General features: G+C 35.7%; 1 protein-coding gene across 5 annotated transcripts in view; it reads left to right on the plus strand.

The window, feature by feature from the left end:
* Nucleotides 1–1,304: 1,304 nt before the first annotated feature.
* Nucleotides 1,305–25,017, plus strand: part of PSIP1 (PC4 and SRSF1 interacting protein 1) — a 43,961-nt gene continuing 20,248 nt past the window's right edge. For 2 of the 5 annotated variants that reach the window (XM_037018613.2, XM_037018612.2), the window contains exons 1-8: nt 1,309–1,496; nt 1,991–2,204; nt 5,241–5,317; nt 15,663–15,801; nt 17,999–18,103; nt 18,919–18,981; nt 21,075–21,171; nt 22,156–22,231. In XM_037018613.2, the coding sequence (XP_036874508.1) occupies nt 2,133–2,204; nt 5,241–5,317; nt 15,663–15,801; nt 17,999–18,103; nt 18,919–18,981; nt 21,075–21,171; nt 22,156–22,231 (629 nt within the window). In that variant the 5' untranslated portion in view covers nt 1,309–1,496; nt 1,991–2,132. Of the gene's footprint in view, nt 1,497–1,990; nt 2,205–5,240; nt 5,318–15,662; nt 15,802–17,998; nt 18,104–18,918; nt 18,982–21,074; nt 21,172–22,155; nt 22,232–25,017 lie in introns of all 5 variants that reach the window. The other 3 variants (XM_037018609.2, XM_037018610.2, XM_037018611.2) reach the window with 3 other exon arrangements.

Here is a 25,017-nt window from a genome sequence, read left to right on the forward strand (position 1 = left end):
AGTGTCTCTTTTTCAAAGAGTTCTTCTCAATTTTACCTATTAATAAAGCTTTTCCTGATGTGCAGTTGTGAGGCTTTCCTTTAAGAGAATGAGCTATGTACTATTATACATTTTAATATTCTTATGCTTTTTTCATATTTTCATTGTTTTAAATGGGAAGTATCTGTGCTTGTTGCTCGCGGTTGTATCCCCAGCACCTAAAAGTGCCTGACACACAGTAGGTACTTTTTTGGGGGGGTTTCAATGAAGGATCATATAAAACTTGAGACTAATTTTTATTTTCAAAATGCTTTATTTACTACATTTATTGGGAACCTGGCTAAACGTTAATGGTTAAATAAAATCAGACAATTCTGGTGGTATAGTTCTGGTACAGTAAAAATAATAAAATAGCAACTCACCTCAAAAGGCTGGACAGATTACAACCAACACAGACTAAAGGGTAAAAAAATAGGATGATTTTATAAATCCTTTTAAGTTATTTTAAGAGATAAAACATCTGAGGCTTAGTAACACTTCCACACTGTACCACTTTCCAGCCACCATTCTACTAGGGAAATATAATTTAGATGCAGCTAAAATTTAGTACGGGCCCCAAACCCACATCCTCTCTAAAAGGCTTATATTTAACTGTCATTGTTTTCTACCCTTCACATTTTGCATTCGGTAGGATTGTATTTCTCTTAATAGTTCTTGGTGCTTTAAATGTAAAAGAAAAGAAATAAGGCTTTCTCATATTACAATATCAAGGAAAAGGAGCCCTAAGGCCCATTCAGCGAGGTGTAAGCGGCCTACCATCTGCACACCCTGCAACCGCCTCATGTTCCTATTTCATCTATCGGTTTTTGTACAGTTCTTTTTTGGATTGTGCAAACCGCGCAAGTGCAGCATTAAAACCTCCTCATCCTGGGAAGCGATGCAAGAACATGTAGCTTAGGCTGCCAGGTTCTCCCTAACACACAGCCAAGGGCTGGAGGCCCTGATACCCGCCCCCAAACCGCGTCCACAACAATCGTTTCCTCCCTCCCCGCCTTTTACATACAGTACACATACAAATACACACACGCAGAGCAGCCAGCAGGGGCGGGCCGGGCACGACCACTCCGCACGCCGCAGGGGGAGCCCCAGCAGGCCGAGCTGTATGCTCCCACACCTTTCTTCCTTCTCACCCCGCTCTCGCCCCATCTGGCTGCAACTATTAGCCAGAAGCGAACTTGGGGAGCTAGGGTCTTCGGACGTTCCGCTTGGGAGCCACACACCTTAGTCGGGTGCTGGGCTGTCCCCCCTCCCTGGCCAGCAGTTGGTCTTGCCCCACGGCTAGCGGGCGCCGAGCGGGAGCCGCGCGGGAGCAGCGCAGCGACGGCGGCGGCGGCGGCGGTTGCGACCAGTAGCCGTTGAGACGCCTCTGCGGCAGCTGGTGGCGCAGGTGGCTTGCGTGGACGCGGGCAGAGGCGGCCGGTCCGCCACCGCAGCCCCAGCGCCTGCGGCCCCGGCAGGTGAGTGGGCGGTGGAGACTCGCCCCGCCCCCCCTCGGTGGCCTCGCTCCTGTGGCATCGGTAGGGAGGCGGCCGCGGCCCGCCCGGGAGCCGTGGGGCGGCCCGGGGCCGCGACCGGCGGCAAGCAGGTCTGGGGCGAGGTCGTGCGTGGATGGAAGGCGAACGTTCCTTCCTTTGAACATCTATTTTTCCCCTCTGCCCCAGTCGCCCTCCCTCTTGGGGCTTAAGCCGGCTGAAAAAAGCCAGGGGAAAGGTGGGGCGGAGCAAGGGGAATTGGGCTGAGAAGCATCTTTGCCTCAGGTGGTGCGTCGGGCGGCCGTCGGGCGGCGGACCTGCGGGAGCCGGGAGGGATCGCCCCGGGGCTGTGGAGGCCGCGCACCGGCGGAGGAGGAGCTGGAGGCGGCTCTCCCTCACTCCCACCTCCACCTCCCGCCCGTGCGGCCCCTCCCTGCGGGTTTCCCAGCTTTAACCGCCTTCCGTGCTCTCCGCTGCAGGCGCGTCGGGGCATCCCGAGGCATCCTCCTTCTCCCGCCGCCCCGAGTGTTTGGGCTTCCGTCCTCCCTCCTGCATCCCCTGGCCGTCCGCACCGCCTCACCACCTCCCCGCGCTTCGGACCCCCGGCCTCACCCCCGAAACATGACTCGCGATTTCAAACCTGGAGACCTCATCTTCGCCAAGATGAAAGGTTATCCTCATTGGCCAGCTCGAGTAAGTGATTTTTAGTCTTCTTGTTTAGCGGTGCTGCCTCCCTCAGAGGCCTGCTTCCTCCCCTTCCTCTTAATTTTTTTCTCGTGTCCTTTCCCCCTCGTTTTCCTGTAGTCTCATTTGTAACCTAACCTTTCATTTCAGTTTTTGGCCTACTAAAATCCTATATAATTGTAAAAAGCCAGGGATTTCGACATACTTGTGTATTTCCCTGTGGTTTGTTTTTGACAGACTTTGGCAGGTTTTCCTAATAGATACTTAATTGTGATGCCACTTAATGTTTCCTTGTAGGTGAAATAATCAGGGATGGGTTTTATTGTTTAAAAATTAAACATTGACATTTTCTTAATTTTGAGTAAAATGTATGATATCTGTGGAATCTATGCAGACTCTTGGATGTCAGAGATACATGATTAAATTGGATATATAGGGCTTTTTTTCATATTGTAGTTAACGATGCCTTCTTGATTTTGCTTATTTAACAGGTTTAGGGCTAGATATTATTGAAAATTTTACAGTAAGCACTAAGGGAGACCTAGAAAATTTATTTTCACGGTTTTATTTTTGAAATTTGCCTTATGACCTTGAAAAAGTTGTATTATCCCTCGCATTGTTTCTCAGAGGCAAAAGGAGTAGACGATTCTAATGGGACAGAGTGGTGATTAAAGATCCCAGATTTTTTTGTTACCTTTAGTAATTGAGACTGTCTGAATAAGCATTATTTTCAGAAAAAGAAGTCTTGTTATCTTAGAGGAGGACTCAGGTTCTAAGTGATGCAACCAAAAAACGTTGAGATCTGTTAGATTTGTAAGCTTCAGATCCTTAAATATAAACGTGATCTTCTAAAGTTGTAATTTCCACTAATTTACTCTTCTTTGAGGAGTGTATTTGTATTTTTTAAAGATACTTAAGTCCTGTATTTTAATTATGTCAGCTGGGAGGAAATATACCCATTGGTTACAGAGAATCATGAACTAAGTTACTGAGTGCTATCCCAATAAAATGTTCATTGTTTCTTGATTTTTCCCATCCAGCTCTTTACAGTCTTGTTTACAGGTTTCCTTCCCCAACCTAGAAATACTTTTTTCCCCTATCAAGTCTACCTTTTCAGCGGGTCTTTCTTGAACAATCCTTAATCATAATTCTTGTCTCCATTTGATGCTCAAATCTGTTTCCTTTGTGATAACCTTTTATTTAACTTAATGTGTATGCTTTGGCTTCCATGTAGATTGTAAGCTTCTTGAGGGCAATAGACATAAACTGAATTTATTCATATCCCTAACAGTCCTTATCACATAATGCACTTAAAAAACGTTGTTTCATGTTAAAATAGAATATAGGGGAACTGGGCAGGTTTAATTAAGGCAGCCCCTCCAAGATACTTTCTTTCAATGTTTTAGCATCCTGTTTATTTTGATGGATTATGAAATCTGAGGTAATGGTAGGTATATTCAGATGTCTATGACACAGTGCCATTAAAAGCCAAATGAAAATGTTTTCTTAAAAATCTCTTAACTACAAATTATCCTCCCCACATACTTCAATATCTTAATATGACTAAGAGTTAAAAAGCAAAAGAAAGTAGCCTTAGGAGAACCAGTGTTCTCCTTCTTCATTTAAGTTCTATATTCTCCAAGTTCATTTGGATTGAAGTGGGAAATTTTTGTCTTTACTTTTCTCTTTCCTTATTTCTTAGAAGCAGCTGAATTTAGTTTTGTTCAGTGTCTGTGTCCAAGAATTTATTCCTTTTGCTGTCTCCTCTCCGATCTTAGAAGTCTTTGCTTTAAAGAGTTTAGAATATCTATATAAGATCTCGGCTGTGAAGGTGACAACTATTTTCCTATTTGATTTTTCACATTTCCTGTCTACAATATCCCAAACTTTATTAATTTTTAAGTCTTGTACATTCTTGTACAAGTCATCCTGTATCAGTAATACTCTTTTTTAAAGTGAACTTTATTGAACTCTGTATGCACTAGAAATTTGCATAAACTTATAAAGCTGTTTGCTAGCAGAAAGGAGCTTATGGACTCAGTTGACAGAAAACATGCCTTAACTTAAGGCCTCTAAGGATTTTCACAGTTCTTGGGGCCTTCTCACGAAGTTGAAATGACACATACAATCATAGGTGAGGAAATAAAAGCCCCTCAGGTTGTTTGGTAATGATTCTGTTGATGTTTCAAATCTCACTGCCAGTCAGTCAGATCACCCTGCTGGTCTGGTCTCCAGCATTCTAATGCATATAGAGAATACTAAGCTCTCTGATGGTCTGCTCCCTACTTAACAAAGTCAGCTTTTTAATTAAAGTGTCTTTGAATATGCAAATTGTGAAATAGAAATGTTACCAAATTCTGGCTAGATGTTACTGCCTGATGGCTGTAACTCTGGTCTGCTGTACCTTAACTGATAAGAAAAGTAAAAAAGTATTACAGATGTGTTGAATAGTGCCAGATACATTATTCCTTATTTAATTAGAAGGATTGAAAGAGAATTGAAAAAGGAACGGCTAATCTGGTGATTTAATCATGAAGATCTTGCCAGAATGTGTATCAGACTGAGAAATACTGTCTCAAACTTTTGTCAGTGTCTGCTTTTACATTACTCCAATATTTGTATAGCCTCCCTGCAGAAATAATCAGGTTCAGAGTCCATCATCTCAGGTACTTAAGGGCCAGGTATATTTAAAAGCTCAGAATTTGGGGATTTAGAAAGATAATGATGGTACATAAAATTTTGTTCTTGGTAGAGTCTAGGATGGCACATGATAACCGTATTTCTGCAGAGAAAATGAGTAGAAACACTAGGTGGATAGAAGAAATGATGGACTAGCTTCAGTGTCCATCTGGGTTTTGCCATCAAAATGAGTTTAGAGAAATTTCTTGGGTTTCAGAACTGGGGATAAGGGATTGTGGACCTTTAGAATTGGTCCACTTTGTATTTGATTCTTTTTGAATGTCTTGTTCTCAGTTTATTGAGTTGTTGGTGTGTTGAGATGTGTATGATTTAAAAGACTTTAATTTTTCTGATTTTTTTTTTTAGGTAGATGAAGTTCCAGATGGAGCTGTAAAACCACCCACAAACAAACTACCCATTTTCTTTTTTGGAACTCATGAAACGTAAGTCCTTCTAGTCTAAAGGCAAATCTGAGTTAATTTAGCAGGGTCATTGGGCATACAATGACGAACAAGTAGCTTGATTCAAAGGGAAAATAATGAAGTAATAGGAAACTTTATATTCATCTTTGACCTTTGGAAAAAGCCAAGTCTCACTTTGTAAGTTTATTTTTAAGGAGAAGAGTTAGATATTGTAGTTAACTTTAGTTGGAATAAATGTTTCTTTAATCATAAAAGGAAGAAAAATATGGGTCCTCTCAGCAACCAGAAGAATGCCTGATGAATGAAAATATGTAAGGAAAGTTTTAACAAGGCATTCAGTATTCATACTTAGTATAAGTTCTTTTTATAGGGACAATCTGGCGTCTTATTTAGGCTTTGTGATAGTAATCATTACAAGTGGTACATTGTGGGAAAGGTGAGAAAAAGAAATCTGGATAGTTCTTTCTGCGTGTATTTATATGGTCCCAAGAGCCACTGACTGCTCTCTGCTACTGGTGGATATATGGGCAGAGAACCGATTTGTTGAAGTAAATTTTTCAAAAATTGTAACTGCATTTTGAACTATTACTTCTAGGTATATAATGTTATACTAGGTAAGGGCTGTCAAAAATTAGGAAAATAATGTCCCACATACTGTAATTTAATAACCTTAAAAGTAGTATATAATCTCACTGATTTTAGACTTAAAACTTAGAATTTGTGATAATTTTGGTAAAGTACGCTTGTTTCCTAGGACCAGAGGAAACAAAGCTGTTGATACTCTGATTAGAATTATGTATTTCTAAAAGTGTCTAAAATGGTTTAATGTTGCTTAGTTACTGTATGAACTTCCATGTAATTTCTTTAAACAGCTTTTTTGAGATGTACTTTATATTGTAAAGTTCACTTGTTTGCAAGTATGTAATTCAGTGGATTTTAGTATAGTTACTTCCATACCCATTAGTGGTCACTTTCCATTCCCTTCTCCCCAGTCCTAGACAGCCACTAGTTTACTACCTGTCCAGATTTGACAATACAGGACATTTCATATTAATGATATCATACAGTGCCACATAATTTTATTCCTTAGAATACAGTTTTGAATCCAGAATTGGATTGGCTTTGAGCATAATCACATTGACTTGGGTTTAGGTATAGCCTTCATATAAAATTTTTATTTTGTAGGAAATGATGAATATGTGATTCTACTGGATAATCTACCATTTAAAAAACTTGAGTAAATTTAATAGAGAAAGGTATCTTTTAATGAAAAATGTGTGTACTATGTATTGGAGTAAGGGTTTTTAAAGTGTGGTACCAAGTTAGCTGTAGCAGCATCATATGGGATCTTAGATATGCAAATTATTGGATACCACCTCAAACCTGCTGAATCAGAAACTGAGGTGTGAGCCCAACAATCTCTTAAGCCTTTCAGGTGATTTTGATGTCGAAGTTTGAAAGCACTGTGTTAGGGTAATGTGAGTAGACTTTCCTTAGAATTTTTCAGTTTAAAGTTTAGAATTCTTTAAATTTGATTTTTCTGTAATGGTACAGATTTCATACTTGTGTATCTTATAGTTTTATAGAACACATAGTTCATTCTTATGTTAAATTTAGAAAAATGAGCATATGTTCCCCAGAATTTGAAAATGAGGATTTTTACATTATAAATAAGTTTTAAATCAAAACAAATTACACCAAATAACTAAACTTTGATAAGCAGTGTTTGGTTTATAACCAAACAGTGGTATTAAGAGGTTAATAAAGATAATGAATTAGTAATACTTTAGAAATTAGAATATTTTCAAAGATAAACATAACTTTAAAATTAAGCTAATGATTAGGAAACTCATTTCAAAATGCATTCGTAATGTTCGGTGCCTTGTGTTCATATAAGTACACCATTTATCTTTGGAAAGGCAGTGCTGCTGCATCTGCTGGTCTGGTGTCTGTACTTAAGGTTAATTTTTAGAAACCAGATCTCTGATGATTTGTTTACTACTATCCCTTACCTGCAAAAGTTGGGAGGGTGGTTATTTGAATCATTCAATTTGAATTTTGAATCAATAGGAGTTTATTCTTAATAGCCCATAGTTAGGGAGATGGGAAAGGAAGAACATAGAAGAAATGCAACTTGGGAAACTGCTTATTCCTAATAAATATTTATGATCCATAGATCACTATTTTTTAAATTGTGAATTTAGAACACAGTCCTGTTGTAACTGCATTCCTTTCCTGACCTATAAGCACCTGATTATTCTTAGCATTTTATGACATTCCCAGTAAATGTATCCAGTATTAAAGCTTTGAAAATTAAACAAAATGAACACTTATATATTACCAACTGTCAATCTACTAGATATCTTAAAACTAACATAGTCAAAACACATTCTGAGTAAATGAGACTGACTTGGACGCAGGGTTTTAGTGGGGTCAAGTGTTGGTGTTATTCTTGATTACATAGTACAGTTTTTCCTCTTCTTCCCCACATCTAGTCAACTTGAAAGTCTTGATTTTTTCCTTTAAAATCCATTATTCTCCATCTCCCATGCTATAGCTCAAGTCCAGGCTACAGTTACTCTTCTTGCAGGTAGTGTCCTAGCCCTATTTTTGTCTTAGTTTCTACTCTTCATATATAGTCAGAATGATCTTTATGTACCAATCAGATCATGTCATTTTCCTTTTCAAAAACCTTCACTCTCTTCCCTATTAACCTTACCAACAAATAAAACCACCAAATTTGTCAACAAACGCTGTTTATAAGATCCTGTATGAACTAGCCTATGCTTACCATTCCAACCTCATCATATTTTTTCACTGTTACATAATATACTTTGTCTTGTCTCCTGTCCTTCTTGCTTGTTTTCCCTTTCTTGGGAAATGTCTTCAGATTTTCAAAGTCATTTAGATCTTAACTCAAATCCTCCTTTTATGCTTACTTACTTTCTACGTAGCAGTGATGAGTGAAACCTTTTTCCCTTTTCCTTCATCCACAGTGCAAGCTTGAAAAGCAGGGACCTTGTCTGTCTTGTTTGTCATCATTTATTTAAGTGTCTGGCACATAGTAGCTGTAAAATAAATATTTGGCAATAGATTGAAAACTTTGTGCCCTAGATAAAATCATTTCTTGATTATGAATTTGCTATTAACCAACATTACATAGTGTTTAAGTCAAGGGGATCAGAAGGCTGTCATTGAATCCTGACTGCCAATAACCTGCTTCATGACACTGGTCAGGTTACTTTCCCTTGTGTCCTTTTCTTTTTTGTAAAATGGGACTAAGTATATTCTACCTCATTATTTTGAGGTGCAAACAAGATAACTACGTGAAAAATGCTTAGCGCAGTGCTTGGCATGTATTAAACTGTAAAGGGTCAACTATTATTAAGGATAATTTGCATATTATTTTTCCAAGACTAATACTTAGGTTATTGTTTGAAATGCAGTTTGAGTCTTGCTAATTCCAATGCTGATTGAGAGGATACTCTCATCCAGGGCCATCTCTCCAAAGCCTAGGAAATGAAGATGGTGTTTTTCTGTCTTTAACTGACTGCTCTTGTCTTAATACAAGGAAGTTGAGCACCCAGCTTTAGGTACCTTAAAAATATCCAATGCAGGCTATTTAGGACCTACCTAATGTACAGTTTTAGGTGAGTGGGGAGGTCCTGGTGGTGGGCAGGCCTTCATATATATAATCTGTCCACAAGAAAGGAATAAAAAGAGTGAGTCATAGGATAGGATTTTATTTTCTTCTATTCAATTTAAATACTCCAGCCATAGCTGCCTGTGTTGGTGTAGTATATGAATAGTTTCCCATAAGCCTTATGCCAAATAATGAGGTGAGGAACTGTTTCTTCACCTCTGTATGCTAGAAAGTTCATGGCAGACAGTAGATACCTACACAATTGCTTATTGAATCATTTTCTATTATGAAATCATCCATGCTGTTATAAAATAAGAAATCTAGTTATAAAAGCATGTTTTATATCTTGTGACATAATGGAGAAGTGAAGCATCAATGTTTTAAAAAATAGGGCTTTCTGTTTAGTACTATTAAATTACTTGTCAGTAGTTAAATGAATTTTGAGCAGCTTCTCTCCAGCTCTGATAAGGTTTTCCTGTTTTTTATATGTGACTTCTGGTTTGCCATAGAGGAAGAGTTTTAGGTGTATGATAACAGCTTTTGTGAGGGATATATGTGTATGCTTTTGTTGGTTATGTAAACACAGTACAAAAAAGTGAATTTAGAGAAATAACTGCTTTTCTGTGTACTTACAACCCATGAAAATTGGGATATGCAGGAACACATGCCCTTTAGCAGTATGCCATGTAAGAAAGCCTTGAAGAATTTAAGTTGCTTCAGAATTATTTAATCAGTGCTGTAGTTAATGATCCTTTTTGCCATTTTCTTAGAATATTTTACATTAACCTTGATTCTTATGGGCTTTGACATTTGTATTTGAAATCTGAGTTCATATGTACAGGGATAGCATCAGTATTTCAGTAGATATTTCAAAGACTGTATCACTGAGACTAGAAACCCTGAAACCTCTTTAAGAAACCTTGTACAGAGTTGAAGCTGTGCTGTTTAACAGCTGGATGACCTTGCTTGAGTCAGTCTTTCTAGCCTTCAGTTTTCTGATCTTTAAAATGAGGATTTTGGTGATCTTAAATTTCCTTCCCTGTAAGGAATTTAATGGGTAACTTACATTGAATTATTGTGTATCTGTTCATTGTTAAAATTTGTAATAACAGTGTAAAAGTAGAGCTCTTTTGCTCCTATTTTTTAGAAACAACCCTTAAAACTTAATATTTTGATATATTTCCTTGATATATCTCTTTGATGTATATTCTGATAAAGAATCAGAGCACAGCCACATGAAGTTGTGCTCTTGGGGACTGCCGGATGGCTGTCTAAAAACTAATCCGAGCCCTGTTTCCCAGACCTGGGAATTGTGTTCCCAGGGAGGAGTCTTTGTGTGTGTGTATGTATTCTGTTTTTTTAGTTGAAATGTAATTGACAAAGTATTGTGTAAGTTTAAGATGTGTGTTGATATGATACATTTCTATATTGCAATATAATTGCCACCATGATTTGATACATTTGTATATTGCAATATGATCCATTTGAGAATTAACTGACACCTTCATCATGCCGCATAATTACCATTTCCCTTTGGTACAAACACTAGAGGGTTATTTTTTCATCCATTGTGGTTTTTTGAGTCTCATTAAGGAGCTCGTTAGTCTTGATCATATCCTTTGATCCAACAGTTCTGCTTATAATTGATTGTGGAGATATGTGCCAAGATGGAACAATGTTTATTATAGCTGCATTATTTCATAGGAAATTTGATACAGAAGATGGTCTAGCAATAGACAAATCAATTTTGAGGTAGCCATTTCAGTGAAGTAGTATGTTGGTGTTAAGTAGCTGTTAACATGAAAAGGTGTTCACTTTAATTTGAAAAGGTATTTATGGATGAGTATGTATAGAAATATATGTACAGCTCAAGTGTACTGAAAACAGTGGCTGTCTGTAGTTGGTAAAATTATGGATTGTTTTTTTCTTTGATAGGATGTGGTATTCACTGAAAAATATTGTAACAGCTTTTTGAGACCCCAAGCAATTCAGCCATATAAAGTGTATAATTCAGTAGGTCTTAAGTGTATCCAGACAGTAGTGCAACCATTACCACAACTTTAGAACATTGTCATCACCCCAAAAAGAAGCCCTGTATCCATTAACAGATACATCCCATTTATCCCCAGTTCTCCCTCTGTCTTGCTGTAGACAACTGCTTCACTACCTGTCCGTTTGGGCATTTCATATAAATGAAAGTATACAACATGTGGTCTCAGTGAGTAGCTTTTTTCACTTTGGCATAATGTTTTCAAGGTTCATCTATAGTTCAGCATGTGATAGTGCTTCACCTTTTATTACCAAGTAATCTATTATATTGGTCTATTATATTTTATTTATCCATTCATCAATTGATAGACATTGGGGTTTCTAGTTTTGAATGTTATGAATAATGTTATGAATATTGGTGTACAAATTTTCATGTGGACATGCTTTCATTTCTGTAGGGGTGGAATTCTTGGGTCAAATTCTTAGTAACTTAACTTCATGTGTAATATTTTGAGGAACTGCCAGGCTTTTCAAGTCAGCTGTGTACCATTTTACATTCCCAACAGCAATATATGAGGATTTCAATTTCTTCGTGTCTTTGCCAAGACTTGTTATTATCAGTCTTTTTTTTTTTTTGTATCATTAATCTACAATTACATGAGCAACATTATGGTTACTAGACTCCCCCCATCATCGAGTCCCCCCCACATACCCCATTACAGTCACTGTCCATCAGAGTAGTAAGATGCTATACAGTCATTACTTGTCTTCTCTGTGTTGTACAACCCTCCTCGTGCCTCCCCCCCCCCACGTTATGTCTGTATTAGTCTTTTATATTAGAGTATCCTATTGGATGTGAGGGTAGTTTATCTTACTGTGTTTTGCTTTAGATTCCACTGGTAAGTAATATTGAGCATCTTTTCATGTGTGAATTTTTTTTAATATTCTGTATGTAACATGAATTACTTTACTTTGTAAAGGTCTCAGTTGGAAAGACATAGTTACTTAATTTTTGGTATATTGATAAAGATGTAAACTTAAGGATGACTTACAATGTGAAAATAAAGAATAACAAAATAGTAGAAAATAGAGCTTGAAAACGTCAATCTGTTTCAATTTAGTGCGGTGGGAGAACCTTTAAAAAAACCTATCTAGCAAAATTAAAAATGAAGGCTAGCCCAAGTATAATAAAAAGTTATGTGTAAAGTGAGGTGGCTATGAATAAGACCAAATATAAGTGGTTACGTTATGTGAATAGAATTCTATTAAGACTTTTAGACTGGATTAATAAATAATCTAGCCGTGTCTTACTTTGTGAGACAAGACTTAAACAAGACATGACCATGTAACAATATAACAGTCACAAAGAAACAAGAATCTGCTGTCTGGTAAAACTGGGATTTAAAGTCAAAGCAAGAACAGGAGAGAAGGGTACAGGCAGTCCTTTGCTCTTCTTAGTTCCAGTGTGCATGAATTTTACTACAGTTTGTTAAATAACACCATTCCACCAACAACATGGTTCAAATATCACTTACCCTGGAATTTTCACTGTAATTGCATAAACTATAAAATTTGCTACTAGCTCTTCAGTCCACAAATCAAGAAACAAAAAACAGATGCATAGCATGTCACTTTTTTTCAGTCTCTTGGTGATTGGTCATTGTGCATCTGTTTCTCAGTTGAGGTATAGACAGCATAATATATAGTGTAATATATAGTGGTTTGTTGCCTCTTTGTCTCTCAATGATATACTCACTCAAGGCTACATTAAAAATAGAATAAATAGGGAATTAACCAACAAAGATGAAAGTGCCGCAAAGAAAAACTAATAATGCTAGAAGTGAAATTTGAATCTAATGTAAGTAGGGTTGTAGAATAGCTAACCTTGTGAATGTTGACATGCTACATTTGGAGAGATTCAATAATACAGCCAGAGAAATTTAGTGAAGGCAAGCTTATCAACATAAATGAGGAAAGTGGTTGTAATTAAAAGGATGAAGATGTCTCAGAGGAAGTATGCCAACAAAAAACCGTGAAGGTTATTTCAAAACATTGAAAGTGCAAAGGGATAGAATGTTCGAAGCTTATCAGACTTAAAAAGGAGTATGACAACTCAAGGCAGAAAATATGCTTATTCTGTATCATCAGCCATATGGTAAGAAGACAAGCACTGTTCAAACTATTCTCCATAAGATTTTTATAAAGTAACAGAACATTTTAATCTCAATATTTCTAATATTGTAAATTACAGTGTATTAAGTATTAGTTTCACTATTTTTTTCATTTCTTTACATACTAATAGAGTGGTTAATGTTTTGACAGTTTTTAAAAGTTAAGAACATTCATCTTTTTTCTCATTGCATGGCCATTTTTATGGTCTCTGTCATGCAAAGTGAGATCTGCCTGTTTTGAGAAAAGAAAAATCTATAAATAAATAAATAAGATAGTAATAAAGTAAATGTAATATAATAGCAATTTAAAATATATTTAATGTTTATATTAAAATATAAAATAAATGATACTAATAAATAATACAAAAATAATCCATGTAAGTTTGACTGTCAGACCTTTGTACACTAAATAACATCATGGTAGAATAGTAGAACCAATGAATGACTTACATTTAGAGTCATATCTAAAACACCACCCATGTTTGAGATTTTAAAGCATTTTTCAGTAATTTTACTAAGTATATAAGGTCCCTTCACTTCTTGAAGTTACTGATGTCACCAATTTTGAGCCTTTTGGGGATTTTAAACTATAAATGAGGGTGCTGACTTTCTACACTGCTACTTAGGATCAAGCTTTTTGTCTTTTTCCCAGCTTTAACATCCTGTTGATATTGAATGTTTTGTCATTTTGCCCTTATAGTGTTTTTTTTGTGGGGAGAGAACTATGTTGAGTTGCTTTGTTCTAGCTAGAAGTATATTTTATCATTGCTGGAGGTTTAACTCAAGTCATTTACTTGGAATTTGGAACCAATTACATAGGAAGGATTGTTTGACTATTACTAAATGTCTTAATTTTTCCAATATGAGATTATGGTTAGGAATGAATGAATCCTACTAAAAAGTATGAATTTCTGAATCAAATGAGATGATGATATAAGTATGTCTTGATGTGGTTTTAAGATACATGAATACAATGAATTCCTACATTATAGATTTTAAGTAATAAAGCTGATTTTTATATGCTGATTATATTTAGAGTTCTTGAGTCTAATCAAAATTTTATTTTAAAGCCTTTTAAAATACTCTAACTGGCATGTTAACTATACTCATTAGGTCCCTAATTGTTAAAGAATTTTAGCAGATAAGGAATTTGATATATATCTAATTACTAATAATCTTAAATTATAGCACATTTCAGAGTAAGTGAGTAGTAATTCGGTTTTCCTCTTACTTTGGAGAATATGTGTAATTAAACCAACCCTTATAGCAAAAAACACATATGTATTGTACATCTACCTTTATAGAATTGACAGACTTCTACAGGACTGACATAGGGAAATATAAGGGGTCTGTTCTGGAGAACATATCTAAATGTGTATGTTTTTTCTCATCCTTCACAAATTCCATATTTGTGAATTCACCTCACTAAAATTTATATGTAATCTGAAATCAATACTTGTGATACATCTGTGGTCATATCTATATGCAATATGGCAAAAAGTATGAATAACTTGATGTACACATTCACAGCTGAGGCTGAATATGGCCTCCTTTGCCTTGTTTCAGCACTCAGTGCAAACTCATTTTTTTGCAGCCTGTGTAGTACTGTGATTTTTGCATTTTTGTGCATTTTGACCGTCATTTTGCTATTTCTAATAGCCCCCAAATGTAGCTTTAAAGTGCTGTTTAGTGTTTTAAGTTCAAGAAAGCTGTGATGTGCCTTACGGAGAATGTAATGAATTATATAAGTGTTTGGCTGTGAGTGCAATCTTAATGAATTACCAATATATATTAAATAAGGTGACTTTAAACAGAAATGCACATAAAACAAGGTTATCTATTGTTTGGCTGATGAAAATGCTGTGATCAGAGGCTTGCAGGAACCTATCCTGTAAAGCCCCTGGAGCAGTGGTACAGGATTCACTAACTCAGTGTTCACAGTGACTTTATAGAACATAATTACTGTGAGTATAAGAATTAACTATACTATATATACATGTGTATCTGAATGGACAAATGAGCCAGTTAGAACACCTGATTCCCTCATAGAATAAATAAAATTCCTAACACAAATTCATTCTAAATATTTATAAATATATATACAAATACAAAAAATAGATACATATATGTATGTATATTGGCAGTGTTTTATGAGTTGTATAATATACCAAAGTATTTTGAAATAAAATTACATTTCAAGTGCCTTTAAATGTATTGATCAATGCAACTATGTCGATTTCTTGCTGTTGTGCATTTTTTGTGGTAAAATATGCATGACAGAATTTACCATTTTTAAGTGTACAGTTCAGTGACATTAAGTACATTCACATTGTGCAACTGGGCATGTTTTTTTAAAGATAGGATTATAGATCTAGGAGCTTGTGACTGAACTTAATAAAAGTATTTGGAATTGAATATAATTATTTGTCTACCTTTTAATTTAAGATTTTTAATGCATTTTAGATTAAGAGTTTTTGATAACTACATCATAGGATAGTGTTGTTTAATAACTTACATATTTGAGATTGCTTTGCACTCACATTTTTCCCCCTCTCCTTTTTAGTGCTTTTTTAGGCCCAAAGGACATATTTCCTTACTCAGAAAATAAGGAAAAGTACGGCAAACCAAATAAACGAAAAGGCTTTAATGAAGGTTTATGGGAGATAGATAACAATCCAAAAGTGAAATTTTCAAGTCAACAGGTGCGTTATTTGCATAAAACCTAGTTTAGTATTACTTACTCAGTTTTGAGGAGTGATCACTATTCTAGCTACAGGAAAATGAAAATTAATTTGAGAGCCTAGTGAATTTCAGATTAAACTGTTCTTATTTGTGAGGTTGAATCTTACCCTTTCATGTCTAGATGACGAGATGAAAATACCTGTATGGTTAAACAGATTTCAGAGAACTGGGGGGGTAACTGTATTTAAGTCCTGACTGAGAGTTTACATAATACATCACTGAACTTAGTCATATGTACTGTTCTCTTTAATTCAGGTTGGTTTTATGAATTGATGGGTGTGTATTTTTTTAATTTGTTTTTTGTTAAAGTATCGTTGATATAAATCTTTAATTGGTTTCCAATGTACAATACAACAGTCACCCTTATTATTAAATCCTCACCTCCACTAGTGTGGTATGTATTTTTAATTTCTCAGTTCTTAAAATTGTACTAGAATATGAACCTCATATGGGCTAAACTAGTAAATAGGTGACAAAAGGACTTATAGCACTATGCAAATATACTTAATCTTTTTGGTGTCTAAGAGGAGCCATACCCCTCCTTTTCATCCAGTTCTTCATGTGTGCAGAGCTTTTGTCATTAGAGTTGAGGTGGTAAAAACCACAAAAAGAGATGGCAACAAACTGAAAATTCTGCAGCTTTCTGCTTTTAAACCCATATATATTTTTTAGTTCTTTGCATGTGCCATGCTTTTTCTCATCTTTGAGAATCTTCAGATGCTGTTCTCTGGAACATTTATATCTTTTATTGATGCTCCAAGGCTGCATTAGATGGTCCTAATGAGTGTGTTTATCACCCAAACTTATGTTACAGTACTTATCATTACCATATCATAATTGCTTCTGTACTTGTCTTTACTGCCATAGACTATACTACTTCCATGAACAAAGAAGTTATATGGCCTGTGTGCCTGGCAGTGTTATATGTGTGGGAAGAAATAGGTATTCAACAAATACTTGTTGCATGAATGCAAGAGTTTGATGAGTGATTTCCCGTTGTTATTACCTTGACTGCCCAGCATTGCCCAGCATGCGTACCCTATCCTCTGTTCCTATCTCCCTACTTGGTCCTCAGGTAGTTTGACCACATACATTTGTAATTTTCCATCTTACTGTGAAATTTGATAGATTGTATACATGAAATACTACAATTTTCTGTCCTTAACAAAAGTACAGCTGATTGAGCTGTTGTGGAGTATTCTGTGTTCCTGGCCCAGACATGTCCCCAGTGGCACATTCCTAGGGTTTGGAGAAATCAGTGATGCCCAACTTAAACAAAACCAAAAAAATCGTTTATCATAACTTAAAAAATTTCTATAGTGCTATAAGTAATTTTGGGTGCAGTCTTACATTTTTTTTGTTAAAACTATAATTTGTGGGTTACTAGTATTGCCCTTTTTTTCAAAAGAGGAAAAGGGTTTACAATTTAAAGACTTGTCAGAGGAAACCAAGGGGGAAGTTTGGATCACAGTGCTGTCATATCCCAGATGAGCCTACGCTCACCTCCCAGTGGGCCCTGGATGCTCCTGTTATTCATCACTGTGGTTGGTATACTGTGAAAGTCTAAAGCCCCTTATCATCTGAGGGTTCTTTTAAGTTAATGATTACTGGATTACTACTCAGTACCTGTTAAACCACAAACAGGAACGTTTGGGTCTCAGGTTTCTACATTTTAAATAAATTAAGTTTGAGATAATAGGTCTGTTGAAATCTTTAGGACTGTGATACATATCCTTTGCTAACTAAGGCTGTTTTGTCTTAGAGTACATACATGAGCTTCTCTCTCCAGAATATTTCAGTAGTTGAATACAGTGTAGGTGTGTGCTATTCTCAATCTGTTTATGATGTATCTTTCTGGGTATTTGTTAGAGCATCAGAATGGTATTCTTTGTAATTGTACCTTTATTTCTGCCTTACTATATTACCCTTTGTACTTGTATGTATTCAGTTTATAGGACTATAATCCCTTACAAAACTTTCCTAATAAAAATAGTAGCATTAAAGCTATTTTAAAATTTACATATTAAAGGTGTCCTGTGGAACAAATGAGGGTACTTTTCTAACTTTCAACAAGCTTTTGATTTTTCTTGGGTAGAAAATTCTAAAGTTAAGGTAAAAATCTTACTTTGTGAAATTAATAGACTTGATTGTTCATAGGCATCAACTAAACAATCAAATGCATCATCTGATGTTGAAGTTGAGGAGAAAGAAACAAGTATTTCAAAGGAAGATACTGACCATGAAGAAAAAGCCAGCAATGAGGTGTGTTTAATTTCTCTTGCATTCTAACCCCATTTTGTTACAAGGAAGAAATTGTAAAATGAGTCGCTCATTAGATTGCAAAGTAGAAAGGACTCTTTACAGTAGTTGAGTAGTGAATGAAAAAATATTTAAGGCTCATTTCTTTGTGTAAACACTAGTTGTAACTAGTGTATTTATATGTAAAATGTGTAAATATGTATAGTAAAATAACTTTTGCATCTTAATGATTTGCATTTGATGTTACTTTGCAATGCAGCTATGAGGTCCAACTCCAGGAGTGGGTTACTGTTTGGAAGATTCGTAAAGCAAGGTGTTGTGGAATGGATGTACTGGAAAGGGCACCTGAACTGAATTTTTTAAAACCTAGATTTATTTCCAATTCTGTATTTGGTTATCTTAGAATGGGGATACTCATTTAGCCCTGTTAGGGCTCATGCAATGGTGGTTAGATGATCTCCAGAGTCCCAGCCACCTCTTAAAATTCACAACTCTAAAAATTCAAGATTATACTGTAGAAAAAGCAATTGTATAAATTTAAATAGACAATCTTGCAAGGGTACTAGCAAGCATGACTATTACATTTGATCTAGGCAGAAATAATTTTGTTTTTAGGTAAAGGTACCTGTTATTATTTTGACTTCATAATGAATAATAATGTCAATACTTTTAATGTTTATAATTTCAAAGATCAGAGGAGCAAAACAAGGTTCCCTAGTACTTTCATTGAAACATTTCTAAATTTGTGAATTCTAGTTTAGAAATTTTCTTTGTCTTGGCATAATTTATTCAGTTTCATTGTATTTCTGTTTTTTTAGGATGTGACTAAAGCAATTGACATAACCACTCCAAAAGCTGCCAGAAGAGGAAGAAAGAGAAAGGTGATTTTATTTACTGCTTAACCATAGGGATCTTACAGTGATTGTTTAGTTGGATTGAAGAAGAGTAGAGATAATAAAATCTTATCATTTATTTCAAACTTTGCCTTTAACTCTAAATCCTTTAATTTCTTAAAGAGTAGGTAATGTTGTTTACTTACTAAACTCTGTGTTTCTTATGATACAGCACTCTTAAGGTAAGTTGAATGGTATAGAAAATGAAATATATCAATTACCATTCTTCTAATGACACTGCCTCCAGTTTTCTCTGGAAATTGGGTAATATATGTATACTCATAAAGTTGTTGAAAGGATTGAGTTAACACATGTAAAATATTGATAATAAATCCTGGTACGTAGTATTACATAAGCGTTGTCCATTATGATGTTATTTCTTTACAATACTGATGCATGAAATGAGAGAAGGTGACAGTTTAGGACTAGGTACATCTTAGGCTTTTAATTGAGTTTCTTCTCTACTACATGAAGTTTTATTATACCTACTTCCAACCTATTTATATTTAAAAGAAAACTAAGAATTCCATATTTCATAGGAAGAATATGAAAATACAGTGGCCTTTTATCCCTTGTTGAGTGTTTGTGGAAGGGGATGTGATAACTAACAAAATTTTAAATGATTGGCAGAATTTTCTCAGGCAAATGCAGGAAGGGAAAGACACAGGAGGCAATTTGAACAGTATGTACAGAGGCATAGAGAAAATTTCATTTTAAGTATTTCAGGTACTGCATTTTGTTATTACCAGACCATAAAGTTTGAGGGGCCAAGGGTACAAGAAAACCCCAGTGTTATTCTGAAGAATTTGAACTTAGAGAAATAATGGGATGCCATTGAATCATTTTAAGTTTTAGGTGCCTCCTCTTTTAAAGCATTCTGAGTGATGGGAATTGGATAGGGGCAGGGAGAACAGTTCACTGATTAGTTCATTCAGAAGCTTAGTACTAATTTCACTAGGCCAGGCAGGGAATTGAGAAGAAGTACATCAGGAAGGTAAGGCCTCTGTTCTCACTGAACTTCATTTTTGTTGAGACAGACAGTGAATACATAAATCTAGAGAGTTAAAATGGGGTAACTAAGTTATGAAAGGCTTTTCCAAGGAGTGAGCATAGGTTAGAAGGTTGAGAGAGACCTTGCAGTAGGTATTTTTAGTAGTGTAGATGAGAGGTAGGACTTAGGAGCACTTTAGGAGGTAAAGTTGATTGGAAGTGGGTGTGAAGGAATGCAGGGAAGAATCTAGGATGACTCCAGGATTGGATGACTAGATCAGATACTGAGAAAGCAGGAGGTGGTAGTTTGGTGGGAGCAAGAGGCATGGGAAGGAGGAAGTGAAACACCTGTGGGAATTAGACCTAAAGATACATACTGTTCTGACACCAAAGGGGGAAAGGTCAAAGTTAAAGATGCAATCACAGATGTAAAGAATAGGATAAGAGATGAGACAGTAGTAAAGAAAGTAAGTTTACTGACAAGAATGCAGAAAGCAGAGTCCTGAGGGAATATATATAATACTGGGTATTATATCTTAAATGTTTGTGAATCAGATAGTTGATTAAAAAGTTTAAATGTTTTTATCAATAACATTGGGTTATTGCATGTTGCCTGCCTTTTCAGTCTCAGTTCAAAAATAAAATGTGTATGATAAAAAAGTTAAAGAGTAAGAAATATCAGCAACTTAATTTCTTTTTCTAATACTAGATTAATTTAGCTTCTGTATCATAAGTACACAATGTAAAGTGTTAGCATTTTGAGGCACTCAAAAGTACATTTTTAAGCAATGTGGTTTGTTAGGGGTAATTACATTATACTTTACATCAAGAATATTAGCTTTATTTATACAAATGGCTTTTCTAGGTTGAGAATATCTAAAAGCCTGTTTGTTTCTTAGACTTGTTCACTAGAATTATAAAGCTAAGTTTGAGGATGTTGCTCTGTGGTCAGTTGACTGTTGAAAGTAATACCATACAGACAGAAGTACGCTGATACTTGAACTATTTTTCTTAGCATGACTGATTTTTGCCATCGAATTATACTTGGAATGTCTACTGTTCACTAAATAAGTTCAATATTTGTGATTTAGGCAGAAAAACAAGTAGAAACCGAGGAGGCAGGAGTAGTGACGACAGCAACAGCATCTGTTAACCTAAAAATGAGTCCGAAAAGAGGACGACCTGCAGGTAGGATAAATGTTTGAATCTCTGGCTTGTTATTCACACTCTAGCCTGTTAGAAGTGCTGTACCTCAGGTACTTTGGAACAGGTGGATGGGCAGTTGGTTATGGATAGTATACAAGTTTCAGAGGAGGTAAACATGGCTTCTGCTCTGTGTAGTAAAGTATTTAAATGTGAAGAAATTGTCTGGGACTGTTTTCATTTTCTGCTTTATCTAGTATTATGTTTCCCTCTAGTAACAGCAAATTGTGGTCAGTTTTAAATTCCAAGAATTACGGGTTTATTTTGCCTGGAAAATAAACTCTCCAGGTAGTACCATACTAAAATCAAAGAGAAGCAGCATTTGAGTAATTACAGCTATTACTATTTTAAATTCATTGCACTCTTTGTTTAGACCTTAGCAATATGCAGCTATCTTTAGCACTGCCTATTTATTTTCCTAATTTGGCAAATTAGAAGTAGTTTGGACAGATCTGCCTCTAATACGAAGTAAAACAAGGAAAATTAACCAAAGTAGAGCCACGTTTTTTTCTACTTTGCAGAGTAGGATTATTACTGAAAGGGGGTAAGATGAGTAATACCCAGAAAAGAAGAAAAACTCAATTTGTTTATTTACACAATTTTTACTTTGGAATTTAATGTATTGGATCATATTAATGGTGTCAATGAATTCTGTTACAGATGCTCAACATATTATAATATGTATGTGAATAATGAACATCAATAGCTATTACAAATTTGAATTTTGTGGTATTCTGTTAAAGCAACAATGAAGGATTTTTGAAACCTCAGCCATACTGAGGACAAATTGAAAGTTTGTTGATCTATTTCTTTAAATTTTGTTGTTGCTTATTTGAACCATTGGAGGGAATGCAATCTTTAAAACTTAATTGTACTTTTAGTGTATGTCATGTGTAGTCTTGATGTGTTAGATCTGCCACTCAAAGGGAAGCTGGTAGTTATGGCTGTTTCTTTCCCTGTGAATGTTAGCTGCAGAAGTCAAGATTCCCAAACCGAGAGGCAGACCCAAAATGGTAAAACAGTCCTGCCCTTCAGAGAGTGACACGTGAGTTTACTTTTAATGTGTTTTATTTAATAGATGAGACACTTGACTTTAGATATAAATCTCTGCATTTTTGCAGTTTTATTTTACAGGATGTTTGTTGCATTCCTAAAAATTATGGGAGAAACTGTTGAAAATTAGTTTTTATTACATAAAAAGCAAAAACTGATAGGGAATCAAGAAAAATCTGGTGTGCTTATCATTTCATTAAAGATATTTTCTTGGTGTATCAGGGTAAAGATAGATAGATAATGTAGGATAGAATTTGTATTAGGGAAATTGGACAGGATACCGTATTTAAGGAAATTTTTGGCAAATTATTTTTGAAGCAATTTCCACAAATCTTTTTAGCTCCTCCAGAGTAACTGTTATTTTTGTAGTGTAAATTTATAATTTTGAAGTTACCAACAACATAATTTTTTTCTTGTCATCTTTCTTTTCTATTTGTACAGATCTTATTTGTGTTGGCTTTTCTGGGTACAAACTTCACCAGAAGGAGTGTATATTTGGAGAAAGAGGGCACAATTTTTTGTAGCTATGAGTATGTCATTTAAGAATGGATTTCCAGTGTTTTTAAATGAAACATGTTTTTAGGAAATTTTAGTTACACAACATTGGAGGATTGGTACTTTACAAGCAAGATATGTTTTAAAGAGTTTTATTTTACTGCCAATCGAGCTTTTTAACTATTCTAAAAAATAGTGGCATAAAATTATTACATGATGTTAGCTACTGTAGTAAAATTAAGAAATAAGGTACATGCAGGTAAGTTTGTTAAACATACCAAATCTCACTCATCATCTCCCTATAGCGTCTTACCTAATAGCATCAGACATAAAGGCTAGGATTTCACTACTAACATAAGGCCTTGATCGAGAGACTTGGGAACTAAAAATACCAAGTTTTCTGCTCTCCTCCCCTATATAAGCACGCACATGTAAATCTGAGATACGGTAGCATAATAAATATTCCCATTTGGAAAACCAAAGATTAAGAGGCACACAGCAGTCACTGTTCCTTTGGAAATCTGAAATTCTGCTAGGAAGAAATTGAGATCCTCCCATTTTAGATATAAGGAATTTTCCCCTTGATTAGGTCTTAGTTTTCCTTTAAAGACTCTTCCTAGTCCCTGGCATTTGGTTGATCCTCAGAGCTCTTTTCAGTATCCTCCTCAGTTGCATTTGTAAGCGTCATGAGCCAGTATTACCCTCTTTGTCAGCTGAGCAGATTTCTCATTCTGCTTTCATACTAATAGGGAGTTTGGGGCACAAGGTCAATTCTTGTATCTCCATTACTTCCTCTTGATGCAGTCTGGTGTTACTTCTGGTAAAGATACTTTGTTAGTATGTGTGTCTGTTTAATTCCAGTCAGCTTCATGGGGAATGTCTCCTAAGATTTCCTCAGACATGTTTATCTTTTAATGCTAATTAATCAGGCACTTTGAATATATAGGTTTTCCCTTGGTCTCTTTACTAAAACCAGTTGTCCATCTCTGAAGGATCAAGGTAGCCCACTTTGAATTCTTAAGGAAAGCCTGGCAGCTTATCCCTCATTTGGATCTTTGACCCCAGTCTTTGTTTCCTGGATGGAGGTGACTTTCAACACTGAAATGCATGGAAATTTTAAGTCCTCCTCTGTTTGTCATCCTATTATTATTATTATTATTTTTCATCCTATTGTTTTTTTAAACTCATCTCTTTCTTGAAGTACCTTATTAAATTTATCTTGATAACAATTCAAGATGCCAGCAGCATTTTTTCTTGAAATCTTTTCACTCAAAGTCACAACTACACTTAATTTCTTTTCACGTTGCCATAGGTGATACTTGTACCCATTGTATACTAATATTTTAGGGTTTTCAGTTTCCCAGCCCCATAGCCAGTGCACATTTTAGGTTTGTGTTACTGGTATCACTGTCTATTAGTGAGCTTTTTGGTGAGAACATGGACAACTCCAAAATAGCAGTAGCTTACAATATTTATTTCTCATTTGCACTGTATGTAGGCTGGGCATTGGTTGTGCCACTTTTGGCTATTTATTTGGGCACAAACCCAGTGGAGTGCAGAGCTAAACTATATAAACTCTTCTGAAACTTTTGCTCACTGGAATAAGAAAAGCATATATTAGCGAGGGCTGCTTTGCAGTGGGTTCTGAAATGACAAGGTAGTGGAAAGAGCCCAGAAGAGCTGAGACCATCTCATAATCTTCATGTAAGGAAGAAATACTTGTTATAAGACACACATACTTGGAGTTGCATAGGTTTTGCTTACATTAACATATTAAAAGACTATAAAGAAATACACAAATTCAGATTTCCTATTATGCCTTGGACTATTAAGTAGAGAAATTGTCACTGTGGGTAATTTCTTTTATAGAAGGTGGTAAAGAGGTCTTGTAGCAAGCAATGATAGTCATGTTTATGGAAATTGACTGCTCCACCATGTGTATGGATACATCCTTTTTAAAATTTATTTATTTATTTATTTATTAAGGTATTATTGATATACACTCTTATGAATGTTTCACATGAAAAACCAATGTGGTTACTACATTTACCCATATTAACCAGTCCCCACACATGCCCCATTGCAGTCACTGTCCATCAGTGTACTAAGATGCCACAGTTTCACTATTTGCCTTCTCAGTGCTACACTGTCTTCCCCTTGACCCCCCTATACCATGTGTACTACGCATAATACCCCTCCATCCCCTTCTCCTTCCCTCCTCTTTGGTAACCACTAGTCACTTTTTGGAGTCTCTGAGTCTGCTGGTGTTTTATTCCTTCAGTT

Source organism: Manis javanica, chromosome 2 (genome assembly GCF_040802235.1).
Source record: "Manis javanica isolate MJ-LG chromosome 2, MJ_LKY, whole genome shotgun sequence".
NCBI lineage: Eukaryota > Metazoa > Chordata > Mammalia > Pholidota > Manidae > Manis > Manis javanica.